This window comes from Sus scrofa, chromosome 18, assembly GCF_054392235.1.
Source record: "Sus scrofa isolate SSC_HxYL_T2T_F1_AM1 chromosome 18, Sscrofa_HxYL_maternal_Yorkshire_Landrace_v2.0, whole genome shotgun sequence".
NCBI lineage: Eukaryota > Metazoa > Chordata > Mammalia > Artiodactyla > Suidae > Sus > Sus scrofa.
Genome location: NC_139400.1, coordinates 56,430,069 through 56,450,473, shown reverse-complemented (window position 1 = coordinate 56,450,473; position 20,405 = coordinate 56,430,069). Strand labels below are relative to the sequence as shown.

The following is a 20,405-nucleotide window of genomic DNA, read 5'->3' as shown; positions in this document are numbered from 1 at the left end:
CTCAGATCTTTCGTGCATGTAAGAATCACTAAATCAAAATAAGACTGTTATTTAGAAAACCGTCTTCTCAGAGTTCCCATGGTGGCTCAGCCATAACAAACTCAACTAGTACCCTGGAGGACGCAGGTTCGATCCCTGGCCTCATTCAGTAGGTGAAGGATCTGGCATTGCCGTGAGCTGTGATGTAGGTCACAGATGTGGCTCAGATCTGGTGTGGCTGTGGCTGTGGTGTAGGCCAGCAGCTACAGCTCTGATTTCACCCCTAGCCTGGGAACTTCCATATGCTGTGGATGCAGCCCTAAAAAAAAAATAATCTTATTCCTTGTGGTGCAGTGGGTTGAGGATCGGGCATTGTCAAGGCCGCAGCTTGGGTCACTGCTATGGCATGGGTTCAATCCCTGACCCAGGGACTGCCACAAAAAGGGTTTTTTTGGGGCATGGCCGAAAAAAAAAAAAAAAGGTATTCTCTGGCCTTACTCCCAGGAGTCTGTCTCAGCAGGTCATGGGTGTTGTTATTCTGCACCTCAGTGACCTTGCGGGGGTTAGGACACATTTGGGGAGGCCCTGGCCTAGGCCACCATCGTTCTTGCATATCTTGTTCTACAGGATATGGCTGGGTTCCGGGAAGAAGGCCTCTTTCTCAAGAGTAGTGAATGGGCAGTGACAGAGTCTTGTTCTCCAAAGAAATCAGCAAAATCCCCATGACTTGCTGCCAGGTGGTACATGTCACGGGAAGGTCACTGGTCAGGGAGTTGGAGAAGCTGGGCCCAGTTCCAGGAAGCCTTCTAAGGGGTGTAGATGCTTGAGCTGAGGCCTGAGGGGATCTGAGACCATGGGCAGTTCAGTAAACTGGGGGAGAAGGGTCCGCGGGGAAGTGAGACGTGAGACCAGGGCAGTCACAGGCCAGCACAAACTACTCAATCAGAGCACCCCGTAAATGAGTGAAACTGCCACGTATCAGTTATCTAATCATTCTCGGTTAGGCACCATGAGAAACAGTGTGTGTGTATCAGGTACAGCTCAGTCCTGTATTTCTCACGCTATTTGGCCTCGAGATTATTTATGCTCTTAACAACTGTACCCTCTTTTTTTTTTTTTTAATTTTAGGGCCACACCTGCAGCCTATGGAGGTTCCCAGGCTAGGGGTCCGATCAGAACTACAGCTGCAAGTCTACACCACAGCCACTGCAACGCCAGATCCGAGCTGCATCTGTGACCTACACCACAGTTCACAGCAACACCGGATCCTTCATCCACTGAGCGAGGCCAGGGATTGAACCTGCTTTCTCATGGATGCTTGTCAGATTCATTTCCGCTGAGTCACGTTGGGAACACCTGTAAGCTCTTTTAAAAAAAACTTTATGCTCTAAAAATTAGAGAGAACCCTGGAGAGCTTATATATATGTAGGGTTTATCTACTGATTATTACTGTATTAGAAATTCTAAACTGAGCAATTAAACACATGAACTCATTAGAAATATTGATGATAAACCATTATATGTTAACATAAAAACATGCCTTTAAAGAAATACAACCAGAGTCTCCAAAACAACAAAAAAAAAAAATTAGAGGGAAGAATAGCATTGCTTTATATATATATATATATATATATATTTTTTTTTTGCTTTTTTAGGGTTGCCACCTGCGGCATGTGGAGGTTCCCAGGCTAGGGTTCAAATTGGAGCTGTTGCCGCCGGCCTATACCACAGCCACAGCCACACCAGAGCCAAGCTTCATCTGTGGCCTACACCACAGCTCACAGCAACGCCGGATCCTTAACCCACTGAGCGAGGCCAGGGATTGAACCTGCAACCTCATGGTTCCTAGTCGGATTTGTTTCCGCTGCCACGAGGGGAACTCCCAGACTTGCTTTACATTTTAGAAACACCATTACTATCTGGTTTAAAGGAAGACAGCTGGATTCTCATGTCAGCTCCTGATTTCACCTGTTGGTCGCTCCCATGTCACATGGCTCCTGAGAAAATCCCACTATACAAGGCTAACTGTGTCTTAAAGTCATTACGAATATATTCCAGACCTTGCACACCCCTTGAACAGATGTTGAGGGGCCCCAGAGGGGCCCAGGCCCCTTTCTGAGACCTGCTGGTTTAGAGGCTAAGGGCATTTGAAGCCTGGCTGAATGGAGCCTGAGACTGACTGTGAGCCAGTGCCCAGCCCAGGTCTCCGTTTCCTCCTTGGCGAGGTGGGGACACTGAGGGAGCCTTGGGGCTGCGACGAGCACGGGGTGAGCCATCAGTCAATGGCAGCTACCAGTGATCCTCACAACACCCCTTGGGGCCGAATGGAGGGCACAGCAGAGCCAGGGTTCAAACCCAAGTCTCTGACGCCAAAGTCCGGGCTTGTGACCCCTGTGTTGCATCCAGGCCATGCTGAGGTGTTCTGAGCACAGACCTACTGTGAAGAGATTATCATGACCAGAACTTAGACACATCACCCTGGGTGCGACTTAGAGAGAGGATGGAAGGAGTTAGGACTGCAGACGGGTCTTCACGGAACCAGACAGGAGCCACCGAGGGCCTGGCTGGAGGCAGGGCTGCAGGCGAGGAAGCGGAACTTTTCCCGCAGGCTGGACAGGACTCAGGCCCCGAGAACGTGGGGACGAGGGAGGTGGAGGAGTCTAAAACCTCGCCTGCATTTATCACGCGAGGATGCCAGCAACTGTGTGTGACCACACGTTCAAGGTGGTGTCACCCAGGAGCTTCCGTAGCCAGGGCTGGTCACAGGCCTGGGGCACCCACGTGACGGATCCAGAGGTCAGACTGATACAACGTGGCCCAAAGTCCCACCATGACCACATCGTTTTTACCATAAACCATCTGGCATGGCCCAACATCCCAGGTATAGAGGTTCTTTTTTATTTTCCTGTCTTTTTAGGGCTTCAGCCACGGCATATGGAGGTTCCCTGGCTAGGGATTGAATTGGAGCTACAGCTGCCAGTCTACACCACAGCCATAGCCACACCAGATCCGAGACGCGTCTGCGACCTACACCACAGCTCACGGCAACACGGGATCCTTAACCCACTGAGCAAGGCCAGGGATCAAACCTGCATCCTCATGGATGCTAGTCAGGTTTGTGACTGCTGAGCCATAAAAGGAACTCCCTCAGCACCTAACCTTTTCACTAGAGCATCCGCACCTGCTCTGCCTGGGATCTTCTTTATCTTAGCTCACGCAACTTCATTCTGCCTAGTGACTCAAGCCACAGACCCTGGCGTCATCCTCAACCTCTGTCCTCCCGCACCCTAAATCCAACTCTTAGGCCCATCTTGTCACTTTGACATTCAGAGTACTTCCAGTTTCTTTCTGCGCCCCTCCACCTGCACGACTTCCCCTCTGGCGCAAACCTCCACCACTCTCTCTGAATGAGTCTGCAGCCTCCAGACTGGGCTTCTGGTTTTTGCCAGTGGCCCCTATAATCTCCACCAGGCAGCCAGATGACCCTCTAAAATTGCAAGTCAAGTCATGTCACTTCTCTGCTCAAAATGCTTTATTCACCTCTGATCCCACTCAGAGTGAAAACCAAAGTCCTCTGACTCCGAGAACTGCCCTGCCCGAGTTTTGACCGTCTTCCCCCCACAACTCCCCCCCCCCGGCCCCCCACTGCTCCACCTGCCCTGGCTTAACCTCCTCAACCACACCAGACACATCCCTGCTTCGGACTTGTCTTGGCTCTCCTCTCAGCCCCAGATGCTCCAGCCTCTCATTTCCTTCAAGTCTCGGAAGAGCATAAAATACTCTATTAACCAAAAGTAGCTGCACCCTCTAGTGTTCCCTCCGCACAGTCCTTGAGTATTTTTCTCCCCGGCACTTTCACGTCAGTCACACCACACATCTGTCTGGTCATGAGTTCATCGCCTCCACCTCCAGCCCCCACCCTCTGCCCCACTAGACTCTAAGCACCATAAAAACAGAAAGTTTATGCTTCAAATCTCTCCTGTATTCCCTGTATTGTTGGCTGGCTGGATGTGTAGGCAAAGGATCCTATCAATGAGCTTTGAAGTCTGCTGTTTACTCTTGGATCATTTTGATTCCACAAAAGCGTGATGATTCAGAAGCAGATGGTATTTTCTAAATAAGTAATGTAATTCTTCCATAGGGCCAAATGAGTCCCCTTTTCAGGGTGAAATAGAAAAGACCAATTTAGGGCAGGTTGTGCAATCTGTAAGCTCCAAGAGGACAGGGATTATGTCTGGCTCGTTGATGGTCATGAATGTTTGTTGATTGACCAAAGAACATGTCCATCTATTCTTGAGATGACAACATGGCAGCAGAGAGGGAACTTTAACAGTCATCTGTCCACTGATGTTGGGACCAAGTGACATTTGCAGAGGATAAGTGACCTGCCCAACTTCTTACCATTAACTAGAATGAAGTTCCCAGGTCTCATCACAGGAGTCTCTCCCTGTTCAATGAGCTCCCCATGTTAGCATCAAAGACCTAAGGAAATCTTTGGACCTCAAATCAGAGGACAGGGAGTTCCTGCTGTGGCTCAGCGGAAACAAATCTGACTAGCATCAAATTTAAGGACGCAGGTTCAATCCCTGGCCTTGCTCAGTGGGATAAGGATCCAGCGCTGCCATGAGCTATGGTGTAGGTTGCAGACACAGCTCCGATCCTGCATGACTTTGACTGTGGTGTAGGCTGGCAGCTACAGCTCTGATTCGACCCCTAGCCTGGGAACCTCCATATGCTGCGGGTGCAGCCCTAAGAAGACCAAACAATAAAATAAAAAATCAAATCAAATCAAATTAGAGGACAAGTACTTGGAAGGGAAAGGATGCTGGGATCATACTGTTTGCATCTCATTCTTAGCAGAAGACACTGGATTTTGAAACAAGTCAGAGATGCGTTCATACTCCTGCAATGCTGTGAAGGAATTGGGAGAATGCGGTCAGGTCGCTTACTTTCTGGTCCTCAGTGAACACGTCTGTTAAATGGGAATTGCCTAAATGGGGCTGTGGGGAGGCTTCTGCAGTGGGTTGCACAACTGTCACTCACACTCTAACTCAGAGGTGACAATGTAATTCGTAAATCTCATCAGTAACTGGTCTGGTCTTCCTCACGAGCCCTTCAACTATTGGTCAGTAAGAAAAAATAAACCCAAGGTCCAATTTTACGTAGTCTAAATGGGTACAGAGTCTCAGCTGGGATGATGAAAAAAAATTCTGGAGATGGATAGTGGCAAAGGTCAAACGACAATGTGAATGCACATCATGCCACGGACCTGCACACCTGCCTACGTACAAGCGTGCAGACGTGAGAGGTAATTACTCGGGCTGTACATGTAGCGTGGTGACCACAGCTACCCAGCTGCCGGATGGGATGTTCGAAAGTCGTTACAAGAGCAGATCCTAGAATTCCTCGTCACAAGGGAAAGCTTTCTTTTCTTTCCTTCTTTTTTTTTTTTTTTTTTTTTTTGTCTTTTCAGGGCCTCACCTGCAGCATATGGAAGTTCCCAGCCTAGGGGTTGAATCAGAGCTGCAGCTGCTGGGCCTATACCACAGCCACAGCCATGCAGGATCCGAGCCACGTCTGCGACCTACACCATAGCTCATGGCAATGCCGGATCCTTAACCCACTGAGCAAGGCCAGGGATTGAACTTGCATCCTCATGGATGCTAGTCAGATTTGTTTCCTCTGAGCCATGACAGGAACTCCTTTTTTTCCCCCCTTTTTTCTAGCTATACGAGATACAGAACTAACGGTGGGATTCACAGCACAATAGGTGTAAGTCATGAGGCTGTGCACCCTCGAGCTACACAACTTATATCAAACATAGCTCAGGAAAACTGAAAAGATAGGAAAACTTTATATGTTGCCACAATAAAAAATTTTAAAGTCGCATCTGATCATTTAGACAGTCTGCTCTGGTGATTCTCAGCCAGTTCTGGAGAGCAGGTGAACCTATGCTATTTCCCAGGCGTGGCCTCCCTCTCTGTTGTGAACCTGTGTTGGACACCTGGGGAGGGGGACACAGGAAGCAGGGGCTCATGTGCCCCTGAGCAGAGGGGGAAGAGGGGTCCTCAGGCCTGATTTCCTGGGGTGCCTGCCTCTTCTCCCCACCCTTTGTCTCATGGCTCCAGGCTGAGGAAACGCCAGCTATTGTGACACATCGAACATTTCATCATGACATTGGGTGGGAAGTGGTGCTGTGGTTGAACTGGCACAGAGAGGAGCCCTGAGTCTCCCGGACTCTCCCTGCCACCCCCAGCCTTCCCCGGCGCCAACCCCGTCCTTCCCTCGGGGCTCTGAGGTCAGGCCCAACTCTCAGCATCTCTAACCCCCGTCACCTCGCCCCTTATTGCACGGGCATCCTCTTACCACACCCAAGAGCCTTACAGCTGTGGCTGCTGTCGGACCCACCAGCTTCCCAGCAGACCAGAAGCTTCCCAAGGAGGAGGCCCCTGAATTACAGCAGCTGGGACCATTCCTGGCTCAGTAAATATTTTTTAAAGAGAACATCCATCAGAGCAGTGGCTCCCCTTGCTCTGCCTGCAAAGCCCCTTTTTCTAAAACAGCTCGGAAATGTCACGGGGAAGAAGCTACCTTTACATGGCAAAGACAGTGCACACGTCACGCACAGAACATCATGAAAAGAAAGTTCTTAACAAGACGCCGTTTAGAAATGAGAAAGCAGTCTTCCTGCTCGATGGTGAGCAGGTGCTGGTCAACACACCTTGTGGGGCTGCCTCGGGATGAACCCCCTGAGAGGAGTGGGGGGGGCCCAGGACATTCGCCAAATTGGGGAATCACTGCCTAAGCTGATATGTCTTTCCCAGCTTGATATCTATTTAAACTACGGCATTTGATAAAGAGAGGCTGCCCTTCGCTCATTAAAAATGTTACAACAGTCATATGGAGATTCAGTGTTTTGCATGCATAATCATAATTCATCTTTAATTCATAACTGGAAGCCAAAATAAATTCTATCCTCTCCAAAAAAAGTGGCTCTTATTAAGCCTATTTACTTACTGAAGCTCAGCTGTGAAGCATTCCAGGGAATGTGAGGTCCAGGTGCTCTTATTTTTTTTGGGGGGGGGTCTTTTTAGGGCTGCACCTGTGGCATATGCAGGTTCCAGGCTAGAGGTCCAATCGGAGCTACAGTTGCCGGCCTACACTACAGGATCCAAGCCACGTCTTCGACTTACACCACAGCTCATGACAACCCTGGATGCTTAACCCCCTGAGCAAGGCCAGGGACTGAACCTGCGTCCTCATGGATGTTAGTCAGATGCGTTTCCCCTGACCAGGTGCTCATTTTTCTGTTGGCTCCGCCCTTCTCCTGCCCCAGGACCTGAGCTGTAAGAACTGCCCTTTGGGGCCCCACAGCTCGCTGGGCTTCAGCCCCCGGGAAGAATGGCAGCCAGAGACCCAAGTTGAGAGGCTCTTTTCTTACTTGGGTCTGGATTTTCTGGCAGAGGCCAAATGAACCTCCGCTACGGCTCCCATTGGCCCTTCCCTCCTGGAGCTCCAGCCCCTGAAGGGGCGGTGACAACTTCCTGATGTTGCTAATGTGCCTTAAACTTGCTAATAGCCCGGCAAGTATCCCCTTCCTTCAAGCCTCTTAAACTGTGGAGTTGGGATTCCGTTCCTGCAAGGACCCCAACTAATGAGTCCACAATAAGAAACTCCTGACTGGCGTCAACTAGAACAGGGATGTCCTGATGTGTTGGTTACCAATGGACATAATTATGCGAATGCAGACATTCCATCCATAGGACTAGAAAATAATAAGACTAAGTTTGTGTACTAATGGCCGGGAAGTTTCATTGCCTCAACAGCGACAGCTCAGGATGCTTTAATATCTATTCCAATAATGGCCAATATGTTTAAATATTTTGAGGTTGCCTCTTAAGATTTCCTTTAGTGTTCATGCTATTTTGAATGATGCTGGAAAATGATCCTTTGGTGACAGATTTGATTCAGATCAGCAGACGATATCATATACATGTATGGAAGTGAGCGATAATTTCATCATGTTTATATGCAAATGCCACTAATTGTCCTCAAATGTCTTTCACAGCTTGTTTTCCTTTTAAGCCAGGAGCCCATCAAGGTTGTCTTTGGCACTCTCAGGGAGGCAGAGATATGACTTCATCTGTGTAACACCGTAAACAAATAAGCTGAATCGAATGAAACTTTTAGGAAGGTGAGGTGTTTGGGACATTGCAAAGGACACAACTTGGATACAGGAAGTGATGAGTCAGTCATCCATAAGGGCTATTAAATTGATGTGAGTAGTCAGCACTTTCTTTTTCACGTTGGGACACACAGGAAATAATGATATCTCCATAGCATGCTGGGTTCAACAGAGGGGGCTTTAGGGGGCGCTGTCTGGGGCTCCAGCTTCCCCGGGTCCCCTGTTCCAGTGGCTGGGGGGACCTACATGTATATACACTCTGGAAATGTTCAGACCAAAAGTATCACAACTGCATCGTTTCCAGGCTTCTTTATGTCCCAGCATATTTTTATTTCCAACCTCTATCACTTTAGTTAATCTAGTGTGTTTCTCCCTCAAAAGGGCTTCAGCTGGGGAGTTCTCTAGTGGCTCAGTGGGTTAAGGATCTGGCGTTGCCACGGTTGTGGCTCTGGTCACTGCTGTGGCTCGAGTTTGATCCCTGCCCAGGAACTTCCGTAGCCAAAAAAAGAGCTTTGGCTAGTCTTTCTCTGCCCCCTCAGCAACCACGTGTGCCCATTAACCTAGAAAAACGACAACAGTGGTAGCCTTTTTCCATGTCATTTATTCACAGTCAACTAGCTACATGAGGGGGACAAACAAGCTTTTGAGGGAGGCATAGAGGGTTGGGTGGAAGGCTGGGATTTGAACAGAAAATAATCTTATAAATGGTTAGGTGAAAGAGTTACAAATATCCATTAAAAAATATCCTCTGAGGGCGAGAGGAAGATAAAATCATCATGAATAAAATAAACTCTGATCATTGTATTCCTCAAAACCAAAGTCTCTGAACATGGCCTGCATTTCAGATGGCTGCGATTTGCAGATGCTTATATGCTGTGTATTTCCACCATGGAAAAATAAAGACAAATGCTAAAGTAACAGATTAATACAATGCAGGGAAAATTGAGCACATGAAAATAGCTATCATCTGGTAGCAAAAATAGATTTATGCCCATGTTAATATCAAAATCAAAGACATTCAAATAAATTATGCCAATACATCGGAACTGTTCTTCCTAAGATCCTAAGAACAACTCCTTATTGCTCCTACTCAACACTAAAAGGTCTGAGGAAATCCTATGACTGCTGGAAGGCATAAATAACTTATAGAATGGGGGATAGACCTACAGCAAGGTTTGACAGCCAAATGAAAACTCCATCTTTTCTCATTGTTCTTTTAGGACTGACACTGTTAACAGTAGGACAAGACCACACATCAGAAAGCTAGAAAATACAGATGAAGGACAGTGCTCAAAGCCCAAGCCAGTGACTTACTGGGAGTCATGAAAAGGAGAAGAGGAGAAAAGCAGCAGCCCAAATGAAATAAACTTTTTTTTGAAAAGTTGGTTTGTATATTTTTCTCTCCTAGAGAGTCCCATAGGAAGCATATGAGGCTGTGGGGGGCTTTCTGGGCATTCCACGGGGATTTGATAACGGCTTGTCCTAAAGTGAACTTCATCTGTGTAATTAGTACCAGAACCAGCCTGGCTTCTGGGAGGTGAATGGCCTGGAGAAGCTGCACTGGGATGTTGTTGTTACATTGGACTCCAGGATATACCAGCCTCGGCTTTGGGACCCGGGCCGGGAACCATCTGCTGCCCGGCTACTCTGGTGACGGTGGCTCCTTTCTGACGGGTCTCCCGCAGCCTGGAGAACCAGCACCGGCAACAGGAACATCTGAAGTGTAATATAGGGGACGGCACAGGTCCTATTTCCAAGGGTATCTGTGCAGGTCACCACAGTGGGATGGGATGCTGGGAATAAAATGGAGGTTACAGCCTGTACCTCAACTGGGTCAGTGATGGGCTTTATGGCATCAGGAGATTCAAAAGCCAGAGAATTCAACTCTACCTCAATTCTTCCAAACAATGCCATGTTTCTGCTTTCTTCATCTTAAAAATATCAAATGTCCTTGAGATCCCAGCTGGGCGAGGGGGTGCTTTTGAGAATAGAGACTGAAGGAAAAAAGAAGCCGTTTCCCCTTCAAGGGAATTTTAGGATGGCAATGGGATCCATCACCCAGCTGCTTACATTTCAGGAAAGCCCTTTATAGATGCTGGGACTAACAGATTTGACAATTTGCATACAGCACTGTACCATATTCAAATCCATCCCCACTCCATCCCAAATAAGATGACTACAAAGGTGACATTTGGTCCATTTGTCCTTGTGAGTACAAAACATATGATCAATTAAAATAACAGCATTGGGGCAATTAAAGAATTTCCAGATAACTCCATGGCAAAGCTACATCCATTTAGGCTGCGTGTCTTGTTTTCGTTGTTGTTTGGAGCCCGTCTCTGGAGCAGGCCTATTTAACAGTCAATACTACTCAGGTTCTACATTTACCTTCACACTGTGCAATCTAGATTTATTTTCCCCCGGAGTACCCTTCACATCTAGAGGCTGCTGCTTCCTGTCTGTGAGCAGAATTTAAAAAGCCAAGCACACAGCGCAGACCTGAGAATTTGCTTGTCAGTTAACTGCTTAGAGACGGAAATTATATTCACGTTGTGCTCGTCTTGAGGTCTTGATAAAATGGAATGGATGAAGGCAGGATTTCAGGAGGTGTGCACTGCTTTAAAATTTGAGTCACCTGCAGATCCCAAAAGGCGATGGATCCACTTTAAATAACTCTCCATTGTGGCCATACTCGCCCACAGGTTATTTGGCGTGACACTGAAAAGCTGTGCCTTCTTTTTTCTGTTACTTATCCTACTTTTTACTCCTAGCATTCAGCAGGCTCTGAAATTCTTTCGATATCTCCAACTGTTTTCTGGGGACATTTTTTTTTTTACCACATCATTTTACTTGACACTCCATAGGACGATTATAGATTTTAGAGCAAAAGGCTTAAAACTTAGACTTTGGTTGTAATGTCATCTGGGCAGAAGTTGGACCTGCTTTGATAACACACTTCAACGACTGCACAAATTCTCTTACTGTAATTGGAAAGAACACACTAAAAAGGCAACGTTTCTCCTTTCAGTAGTTCCCATCTGTATTATTCAAGACTGTGGCAAAACTCACGAAAGAGTGATATGAGTAAGAAGAAAGTGTAGGAAAAGGGAATAAGACACTTCATTTTATCAGAACACCGCACAAAGGAAGAACATCAATTCTCTACACGTGTCCATAAGGCAGATGGTCCAACCTTTTATACAAGATCTAAAATACGGTGTTTATTAAGAGGTAGAAAATACCAGAACAGTAGTTCAGAAAAACATGTTATTTCAAACAATCAGCTACTTTGCTGTGTGGAATGGACTGTATGTTTTGACACCAAACTAGAACATTCCATACTTGACAGAGATGCGGTCAAACAGCGGGGAGGCGAGGTGTCAGGTGGGAAGCAGAGAAAGCTTCTTGTTAAGGATTCAGCTCTTACTAAGGAGAAATTTCCTACTGCCTATTTCATGATAACCTCTCGTTAAGGGGAGTTTCTCAGATTACCAACAATTTCTCTAACAGGGTACAATTCTGCACGTAAGGCAATGAAACTATAGGGAGGGAGGAATTTAAATGCTGCTTCTTTAAGCAGGTGCCTTTACCCATCTTCCGTAACAACGTACATCCCAACAATCGTACACTGGTCCCCCAACCACTAAAATGCAAATGGCAAATATCCTTCAGACTCCAGCACCAGCAGAATTGTTCTGTATGAGCAATTCAAAGGCTGTCTGAGGCAAAGAGATATCTGAGCTACCAAATTAAACCTGGGTAGTTTTAACGCACGGGTGAGTAATCCTGGGTATTCTTAGCGCTCCTGGGAGAGACGGATTTTTTTCCCCAACATAATTTTATAAGGCGTAAACTTAATTAGAATTGTCCTAACCTTTGGAAAATTAGTGTTAAAGCTTCTTCTTTTAACCCACACATTAACATTCAATCTTTCATTTTTATTAAATAGTTTATATATAAAAAGAAATATCAAGGTGTTCTACATCATATAAACAACTGCGGTAACATTCGAAACTGTAAAGAAACCTACTGAGGAAAATATATGCTTAAATACGTGGCAATGCTACGCTAAGAAGCACTCGTGATCATTCTAGATAACATCGTGTAAATATATAGACGCAGGTTTGTGGCTTCAGAAAGCAAACTCGGGAGAAATACAAAGACGTGTCATTCTTTCCTCTTTCACCACAAGACAGGATGGTCCAGTTTGGAAAAACCAAGATCTTTCCTGAGTTCCAAATAGGTACCATTGCTCACCCAGGAGTCATCGCTGGATTTCCTGTGAAAGGGAGAGAATTTGTTGAAGGCTCTTGATAGGGTTGCCACATTCCGCTTCCCTTTCCCTGCTCCGCCTCCCCCACCCAATTATCACTGGCACCTGCACGCCCGGTCCCTGTGGTCCAGTCCTGGACCAGTGATGGAGCTGGAAGCTTGGACGCCACCTTGCTCCTTCTGACTTCAACTTCTCGACCTTAGAGGCTGTGAACACTGGTGCTTCTGAGAGGAGCCCGGATAAAGGAAGAGTCTGTTCAGAAAACACGGCTGGGGGACGGGCACCCCCTTAGGTACGACCACGTCAAAGCTACCCATCGACCAGGTTGTTCAAATCAAGTGATAAATTAACAGTAAAAAGGAAAGGAATTGGAAGTCATCCGTCTGCAGGGAAGAGCCTGGGTTCACTATTCTTTGAACAGATACTATGTTACATAGATCCAACTTCACAAGATGCAAAAGAAGGGATAGCTGAACTCCTACTCTCAGCCTCCTGTTTCTCCTCAGAGGCAGTGATCTTATCGGCTTCACTTCAGAGGAATTCCAGGTGTACGAGTGTGCACGCAGGCACATGCACACCCCACCCCTCTCCTGCTTTTCACACAGTGCTGGATGGTGTCCTGCTCCTTGAGGGGTGTTTGTCTGTTTATTTGTTTGTTTGTTTTGCTGCCCCCACGGCAGGTGGAAGTTCCTGGGCCAGGGACTGAACCTGTCCCATAGCAGCGATCCAAGCCGCTGCAGTGACAACGCCGGATCCTTAACCTGCTGCACCGCAAGGGAACTCCCACCCCTTGAGCCACAATAGGGTCAGCAAACTGCAGCCCAGGGTCCAAACCCAGCCTTTAGCCTCTCTTTGTGACCCTGTTTTATTGGAACATACCATGCCCATGCGTTTATGTAATGTCAACGGCTGCTTTCACACTGCACAGCAGGACTGAGGTATCATTACTGAGACCTTGCAGCCTGCAGAGCTAACAATACTCACTGTTTGTCCTTTGCAGAAAAAAACCTAGTGACTCTGGCAAAAAGGGAGTCCTTGTTTTCTTTTTAAACAGTTACATGATATTTCACTGTGGGGATGGACCACAATATAACAGGTACCCTAGCTGTGGGCACTGAGGATGTAGTTTTCAACCTCTAGCTATTATAAACAAAATTATGTTATTTTGTATGTGCGTAAGATTAATTAGAAGTTCCTGTAACTTGAACTTCTGGGTCAAAGAGGATGTGTACTTGTAATTTTGACTGATATAGTTGCATGTTTTAGAAGCAAAAGTGAGCCATGCCTATTTTCCCCCATTCTCAGGAACATAGATTTTTATTACACTTGTTCCCCTATTCCAATAAAGGCATGTATTTAAAGCAAGCCAATCATGGAGTTCCCGTTGTGGCTCAGTGGGTTAAGAACCTGACATAGTGTCTGTAGGATGCAGGTTCAATCCCTGGCCTCGCTCCGTGGGTTAAGGATCTGGCGTTGCCGTGAACTGTGGTGTAGTTCACAGATGTGGCTTGGATCTGGCATTACAGCAATGTGACTGTGGTGTAGGTTGGCTGCTGCAGCTCCGATGTGACCCCTGCCTGGCCTGGGAACCTCCATAGGCTGCAGGTGCCTCCATAAAAAACCAAACCAATACAAAACAAAGCAAACAAACAAACGAACAAAAAACCAAGCCAATCAGCATAACAGATACTTTTCTAGGAAGCCAGAGCTGAAGTTTCCACTTGGCATTCCCAGAGATGTTTGCCTTGTTCCTGCGTGAGTATCAGTGGAAGCATCTTAGACCCCACGCTCCTGTCTGTAACCTCTCTGCCAGGCTTCTCATTGGAACCATTCCGGGACTGACTGCTACTGCCGAACAAGTCCTGCCTTTTCTCCCCATCTTTAATTCTCAGACCCCATAATCTGTTAATTTTGTAGACAATCGAAAGAAAAAAGAGCTGCAGCTGTGTTCAGTCCTTTTCCATTCCAGACATAATTCTTACATGGTTGCAGTGACAGCCTTGATGGCAGTCAAAATTTTACATTTAAGTGTTAGTTGGTCCTCCACAGAGCTCCACAGACTCTGTGAAGTCATTTTTTTTGATGTTTTCACTTAAATCAAGTTGATGCATCTCCTTATCTAGTCCTCGAGACAGTCTGATTACCACAACTTTTAATGATCCTAAAAATACTGTAATGAACCTCTTTATAAATGTAGATTTTTCCTTGTTAAAAACAACTAGTTGATTTATGAAAGAAAAAAAAATCAACCTACTTAAGGATATATGGGTGTTTATCAACTAATTAGCAAATTCGCAATTGATCAGTCTGTTAGTCTATCCATTTATCTGTCCTTTGACTTTTAAAAAAAAATGATTAGCTGTCTTATTTTTAAGATGTTCAAGTGAAGTGATGAACATTCCAAATAAAATTCCCGCCTACTGATCTTCAATCACTCATCTCGAGTTCACGGAACTGATCAACACCCATATGCCACCTTTAGGGGAAAGAGCAGTATTTTGGGGATAAAACAGAACTTGTTGCCGTTTCACTGTTTTGGAAATATATAAATTTATTGCTGCAGCTGATAGATTAGTCACTCAATCTTCCTTTTAAAAGTGTTTCCATTGCCCATGAAAGAACAACGACAACCCCCAATCCCTGCAAACAATCAAATCCTGAAAACAAGACTTGGGGGAATAGGTAGGGTAGGAAGTAGCTACTTTTCCACACGTGCTTGTCTTAATGTTGATTTTCTTTTTTAATTTTTAATGAACTGAAAAACCCTAAAACCACATCGAGCCCTGGCCTGTAGTCAGGAGGGCCAGTCCCCATCCCGGGACATTCCGCCGGGTCCTTCCACAGGTCACCTGTGATCCCTGGCCTTTGTGTCTTCGCAGTGAAAATAAAAGAGGGGGTGAAGGGCTGACCATCTCTGATGCCCCTTCTACATCTTTCAGTCTGTTTTTGCCAAGACCCTCCTAGCAAGTTCCTTTTAGAATGACACTCAGTCTTCCAAATCCAAGCCCCAGCATACTGGACCTTCTGCAATTCAAGAATTAGGTTACTTGGAATTTCCAGTTTGGTGACCGGTGGGGTGATGGTTACTTATCTCCATCATTGTGTGCGATACACCTGCTGGTGGCGGAGGGGGGACCATCCTTAGGCGTGGCTTAAACAACCTGGTCCCTACTGGGGAAGGGTGTGGTTGGTCTTGTTGCTGAGCGAGTGCCTCTCTGCAACCACAAACAATGAGGACTGAGGGGGAGAGTCCACACTGCCTGGGGGCATTGTCCACACAAAGTGTGGAATCCTCGCAGAGGAGGGATGCCCGCTCTGAAGCAGGAAAAGCGGCGAGAATGCTCTCACTTGGGGAGGCGAGGACCCGTCCTGCTCTCTTCACGCCAGAAGCATCGGGGGTCACTGGTACCTATGACCCCCAGCACTCTGTCCGCTCACCTGAAAAACCGCGGCTGGTGTTCCACCTTATTTTCTTCCAAGACCCGCCGCCTCTCTCTCTGCAGCTGTTCAATCCTCTGCTTTTGTATTTCAGCTTCTTCTAAGTTTCCTTCTTCTAGAAACCTGGGGCATTGAGGGAAAAGCTAAAGGAATGCAAACTCCAAGGAAATGAAACAGCAGTCCTAGAGCCAATCCGAGGACTGCAGGACTGGATATTCAGACAGGTTTCCTGTACATAAGACCCCTGCCCACCCTTAAAGTGCTGTTTGGAGGTAGTGAGGGATGATATTATGTTTTGAATTGGTGATATAAACATGGCTCAAAAGATTCTGTCTATAAAGAGGAATGTGGGGCAACCCCCCCTAGTTCCCACTTCCCATTCTACCCACTTCCTCCCCATGCCACCCACCTTCACCCCCCACCAGAGGAGACCCGCTGTTACTGGTGTCTCGTGCAGGCTTCTGGAGATTCCTTATTCACATATCAGCAAACATTAATCTGTATCGTCTCTCTCTCTCTCCCCCTTTTAAAAGTTTGTTTTAAAGTGATTTTAATTTTTTCCATTATAGTTGGTTTACCTGTCAATTTTTTTTTTTTTTTTTTTTTTTTGCCTTTTCTAGGGCCACTTCTTTGGCACATGGAGGTTCCCAGGCTAGAGGTCTTATCAGAGCTACAGCTGCTGGCCTATGCCAGAGCCACAGCAACACCAGACCTGAGCAACATCTTCGACCTACACCACAGGTCACAGCAACGCCGGATCCTTAACCCACTGAGCAAGGCCAGGGATCGAACCTGCAACCTCATGGTTCCTAGCTGGATTCGTTAACCACTGCGCCATGACGGGAACTCCTGTCAATTTTTTTTTTAAATGATGTTTATTTTTCCCTCTCTCCCTTCTAGAAACAAAAATGGAAGCAGGCTACTCAGGCTATCTCCCCACCTTGGTTTCTTGTTTTGTTTTACTTTTATTTAACAATGTATTTTGGAAATCTTTCTTGACAGTATAGAGATCCCTCTCTCTCTCTCTTTTTTTGGTCTTTTCAGGGCCACATCGGCAGCAACGCCAGATCTGAGCCACATCTATGATCTATACTGTAGCCTGTGGCAACTGGCTCCTTCAACACACTGAGCGGGGTCGGGGATTGAATCTGTGCCCCATGAGTACTGGTCAGGTTCTTAAACAGCTGAGCCACAAGGGGGCCTTCTCTTCATTTTTTAATCGATATAAATGTGGAACTGTGTGTATATACCTGCATTTATTTAAACAATGCCCTACGGATAGACTTTGGGATGTTCCCCATTTTTTTTTTTTTTTCCGTCTGTGCCCACAGTGTGTGGAAGGTCCCAGACCAGGGATCGAACCCACACCACAGCTGCAACCAGAGCCACAGGAGTGACAATGGTGATCCTTAACCGCTAGGCCACCAGGGAACTTGGGATGTTCCTGATTTCTTAACGTCACAATTACTGCCGCAGTGAAGGGCCATGTGTACCCATCATTATCAGGAGGCATTTTGAGAAGTGGAATTGCTGCGTTTAACGGTGACCCTGATACGTCTATTCCCAAACTGCCCTTTTTGGGGATTATAGTCATTTATATCCACACCAGCCAGGTTATGAGCCCCCCTCTTCCCTGTAGCCTCCGAGTGCATTAAACTTCCATTTCTTTGCCATCTGATTGGTTAAGAAATGCTATGAGAGCATGGTTTTTAAATTTTGCATTTCTTTGAGTAAGACTTCATATCTTTCCATATGTTTAAGGCCTATCTGCATTTCCTATTTTGCGCACTGTTTTCCTAGGGCCATTTTTAAAAAAATGGATTGATCTTGATTTCTAGAACCAATGCATGAAGTGAGTGAACTACAGAGTTCCCAGTTTGTCATTAATCTTTTGACTGTGGGCATATATTTTATTCACCACGAAGAATGAGTTTTTTTTAAAAAATAAAGGCAGGAGTTCCCGTCGTGGCTTAGTGGTTAACGAATCCGACTAGGAACCATGAGGTTGCGGGTTCGGTCCCTGCCCTTGCTCAGTGGGTTAACGATCCGGCGTTGCCGTGAGCTGTGGTGTAGGTTGCAGATGCGGCTCAGATCCCGCGTTGCTGTGGCTCTGGTGAAGGCCAGTGGCTACAGCTCCGATCGACCCCTAGCCTGGGAACCTCCATATGCCGTGGGAGCGGCCCAAAGAAATAGCAAAAAAAAAAAAGGCAAACTTAATCAGGTTTCTGTTTGGGTTTTCTTTTCTTTTTTTTTTTTTTTTGCCTTCTTGGTTTTGAGTTTTCATCAGAAAGGCCTCAGGGAGGAGATTTTTCTTTCCATTTTACAGAGTTGGAAACCGAGGATGAGAAAGGCTGAAAGACGCCGCCTATGTCACACAACCTGTCAGCAGCAAATCTAAGATCAGAAGTCAGATTTCAGTGCATCAAAATAATTTAAACTCCAAGAAGTGGGGAGCTGGAGCTTTTACTCTTTCAAATACAGTGTCAGTTTTTTTTTTTTTTTTTATCACTGTATGCAGTAAAACTCTTAAAAAAAAAGTGACATTATGGAGGGTGGTTTTTCAAAAGAAACTGAGCTCTACTGATGACTAAACGTCACGCCACACACCCATCTAAGCCAGGCTCCATTCCTCCCGCATGACTGCTTCGAGTGCCCCTACACCTTGCCCGATGACAGAATCTCTGTCTCAGGCTCCTTTGGTGGCCTGGGGGATGTCCCTAAGACGTCTTATGAAGAGTTCCACATCTCTGAAGGTAAAGATCTGAAAACAGTCCTTACCTTTGGTCTGGCCTGAATCGAGTGTCCGTAGGTGGTAGTAAAGATTTTGACAATGGGTCCATTTCATTTAATTCTAGTGCAAACTGTGTGAAGCCATAGTATTGCTCATAGCCTTTTGGCATGGGATCTGAAAGAAAGGGAGTCATTCGTCTCTAACTTGTGTTGCATACATATTACCATCTGAATCCGCTTTTCATCTCAGACCTGCTACAATTTTTCTCTCTCCGTTCTAAACTCTTGAATTTCTATGAAAACATTCTGGCTCACAAAGAGGTGCTGAATATTTCCCTATAAATCTTCTTCTCTGTAAGTCTCCTTCTACCTACAAGGATAAGGCCCTGGAGCAAATTCCCTTTGTGTGGTCTTATAGCAGATGTATTGATATAGGGAAGTTTCTACAGCATTTAAGTTATAAAAATAATTTGTTATTAAAATAAACATGTCAAAAGGAACGCTAGGTCCATTTTTTTCCTGACTCACAAGACTCTCACTGAGAGAATCCATTTTTCATTCAAGAAAGGTCAAATTCTCCTGAAGCTCTGTCTCGGGCTTAGAAGAGTGCTCAACCCATAGCAAGGGATCAATAAATGTTTTTCTTTTCTTCTCTGCCTGCTCCTCTTTTCACAAGCTTGGCCTCTCCAAATCTTACAGATTTTAATTTTAAGCCTTCTTAGCAGAAGACCAGACTAGAGACGGGATTACACTGGCAGAAACACTGACAAAGGGGACAGAAAAAAGAAAAAAAAAAAAAAAAAAGGATCAAGTGAAGCCAGGCTGTTGGACCATGGCTATTTTACAGAAGGAATCAGAGAGCCATCCAGCTGCCGACAAGAAGAATGACTGTGAAGGTGATTCAGAGATGATCAGACGGCCACTCCCACTGCAGGCCCAGACTCCAGAGGCCCAGGGGCGAGGCTGCCCCCACCTCTCAAAGGGTAGGGTCCCTGTGCAGCTTTAACATGCCTGGCTGCCCTCCACCCAGAGCCTCGGGGAGCCTTGGGAGCAGAGCCCTGACCCAGTGGGCGGGGCATCGAGCCCCAAGGATGTCCTCCAGTCCTGAGACCAAAGGACATGGGCCTTGCTAGGTCTTAAGTCTCCCTCTGGAGGGGGAGCGACTATCCCACGCCCATACCACCCCTACCTTTTGGAAGCACGCTTTGGGTTCAGAGGTTCACAGCTGGAAAGGATGAATCACACCTCCAATCTGAGCCGGATTTAGATGATATTTACATGAGACTTGGAACTTTAGAGTTGCTGCTGGAATAAGTTAAGACTTTGGGGGCTCTTGGGATGGAATACATGTATTTTGCCCATAAGAAGGACATGATCTTGGGGGGCCAGCACCGAATGTTCTGGACTGGCTGTTTCTGTTCTTCCCAGATTCATAGGTTAAAGCCCCACCCTTGGTGTGTCTGTATTTGGAGATGGGGGGGTCTCTTGAGGATGTCGTGAAGGTTAAAGGAGGGCAGAAGGGTGGGCAGCCAAGCCAGGAAGAGGGCTCCCACCAGACCCCGAAACCGCCAGCCCCCAGCCTCCAGACCTGTGAGAAAATGTGCTGTTTAAGCACCCAGTCTATGGTGGCTTTATTATAGCGGCCCAAGCAGATTAATGCAGGTGTACTGGCCTCACTTGAATCCCAGCTAACAATCAAGTACCCAAATTTACCTACAGAGCAAATCAAATGCAGACTAACACAGTCCACTCACAGCCTCAGTGCTAGCTGTTCATGTATACAAAGCCAAGCGCTTTCCA

General features: G+C 46.4%; 1 protein-coding gene across 13 annotated transcripts in view; it reads right to left on the bottom strand.

Annotated features, from left to right (window-relative positions):
• Nucleotides 1-8,745: 8,745 nt before the first annotated feature.
• OSBPL3 (oxysterol binding protein like 3) overlaps nt 8,746-20,405 on the bottom strand; it is a 193,708-nt gene continuing 182,048 nt past the window's right edge. For 12 of the 13 annotated variants that reach the window (XR_014834144.1, XM_085005698.1, XM_085005701.1 and 9 more), the window contains 3 exons: nt 18,654-18,780; nt 15,876-15,998; nt 8,746-12,443 (listed from right to left, as the gene is read on the bottom strand). Coding sequence is in view for 11 of the 13 variants with exons in the window: in XM_085005698.1 (XP_084861824.1) it covers nt 12,347-12,443; nt 15,876-15,998; nt 18,654-18,780 (347 nt within the window). In the remaining 2 variants the exon portion in view is untranslated. The remainder of the gene's footprint in view (nt 12,444-15,875; nt 15,999-18,653; nt 18,781-20,405) is intronic. The other variant, XR_014834145.1, reaches the window with a different exon arrangement.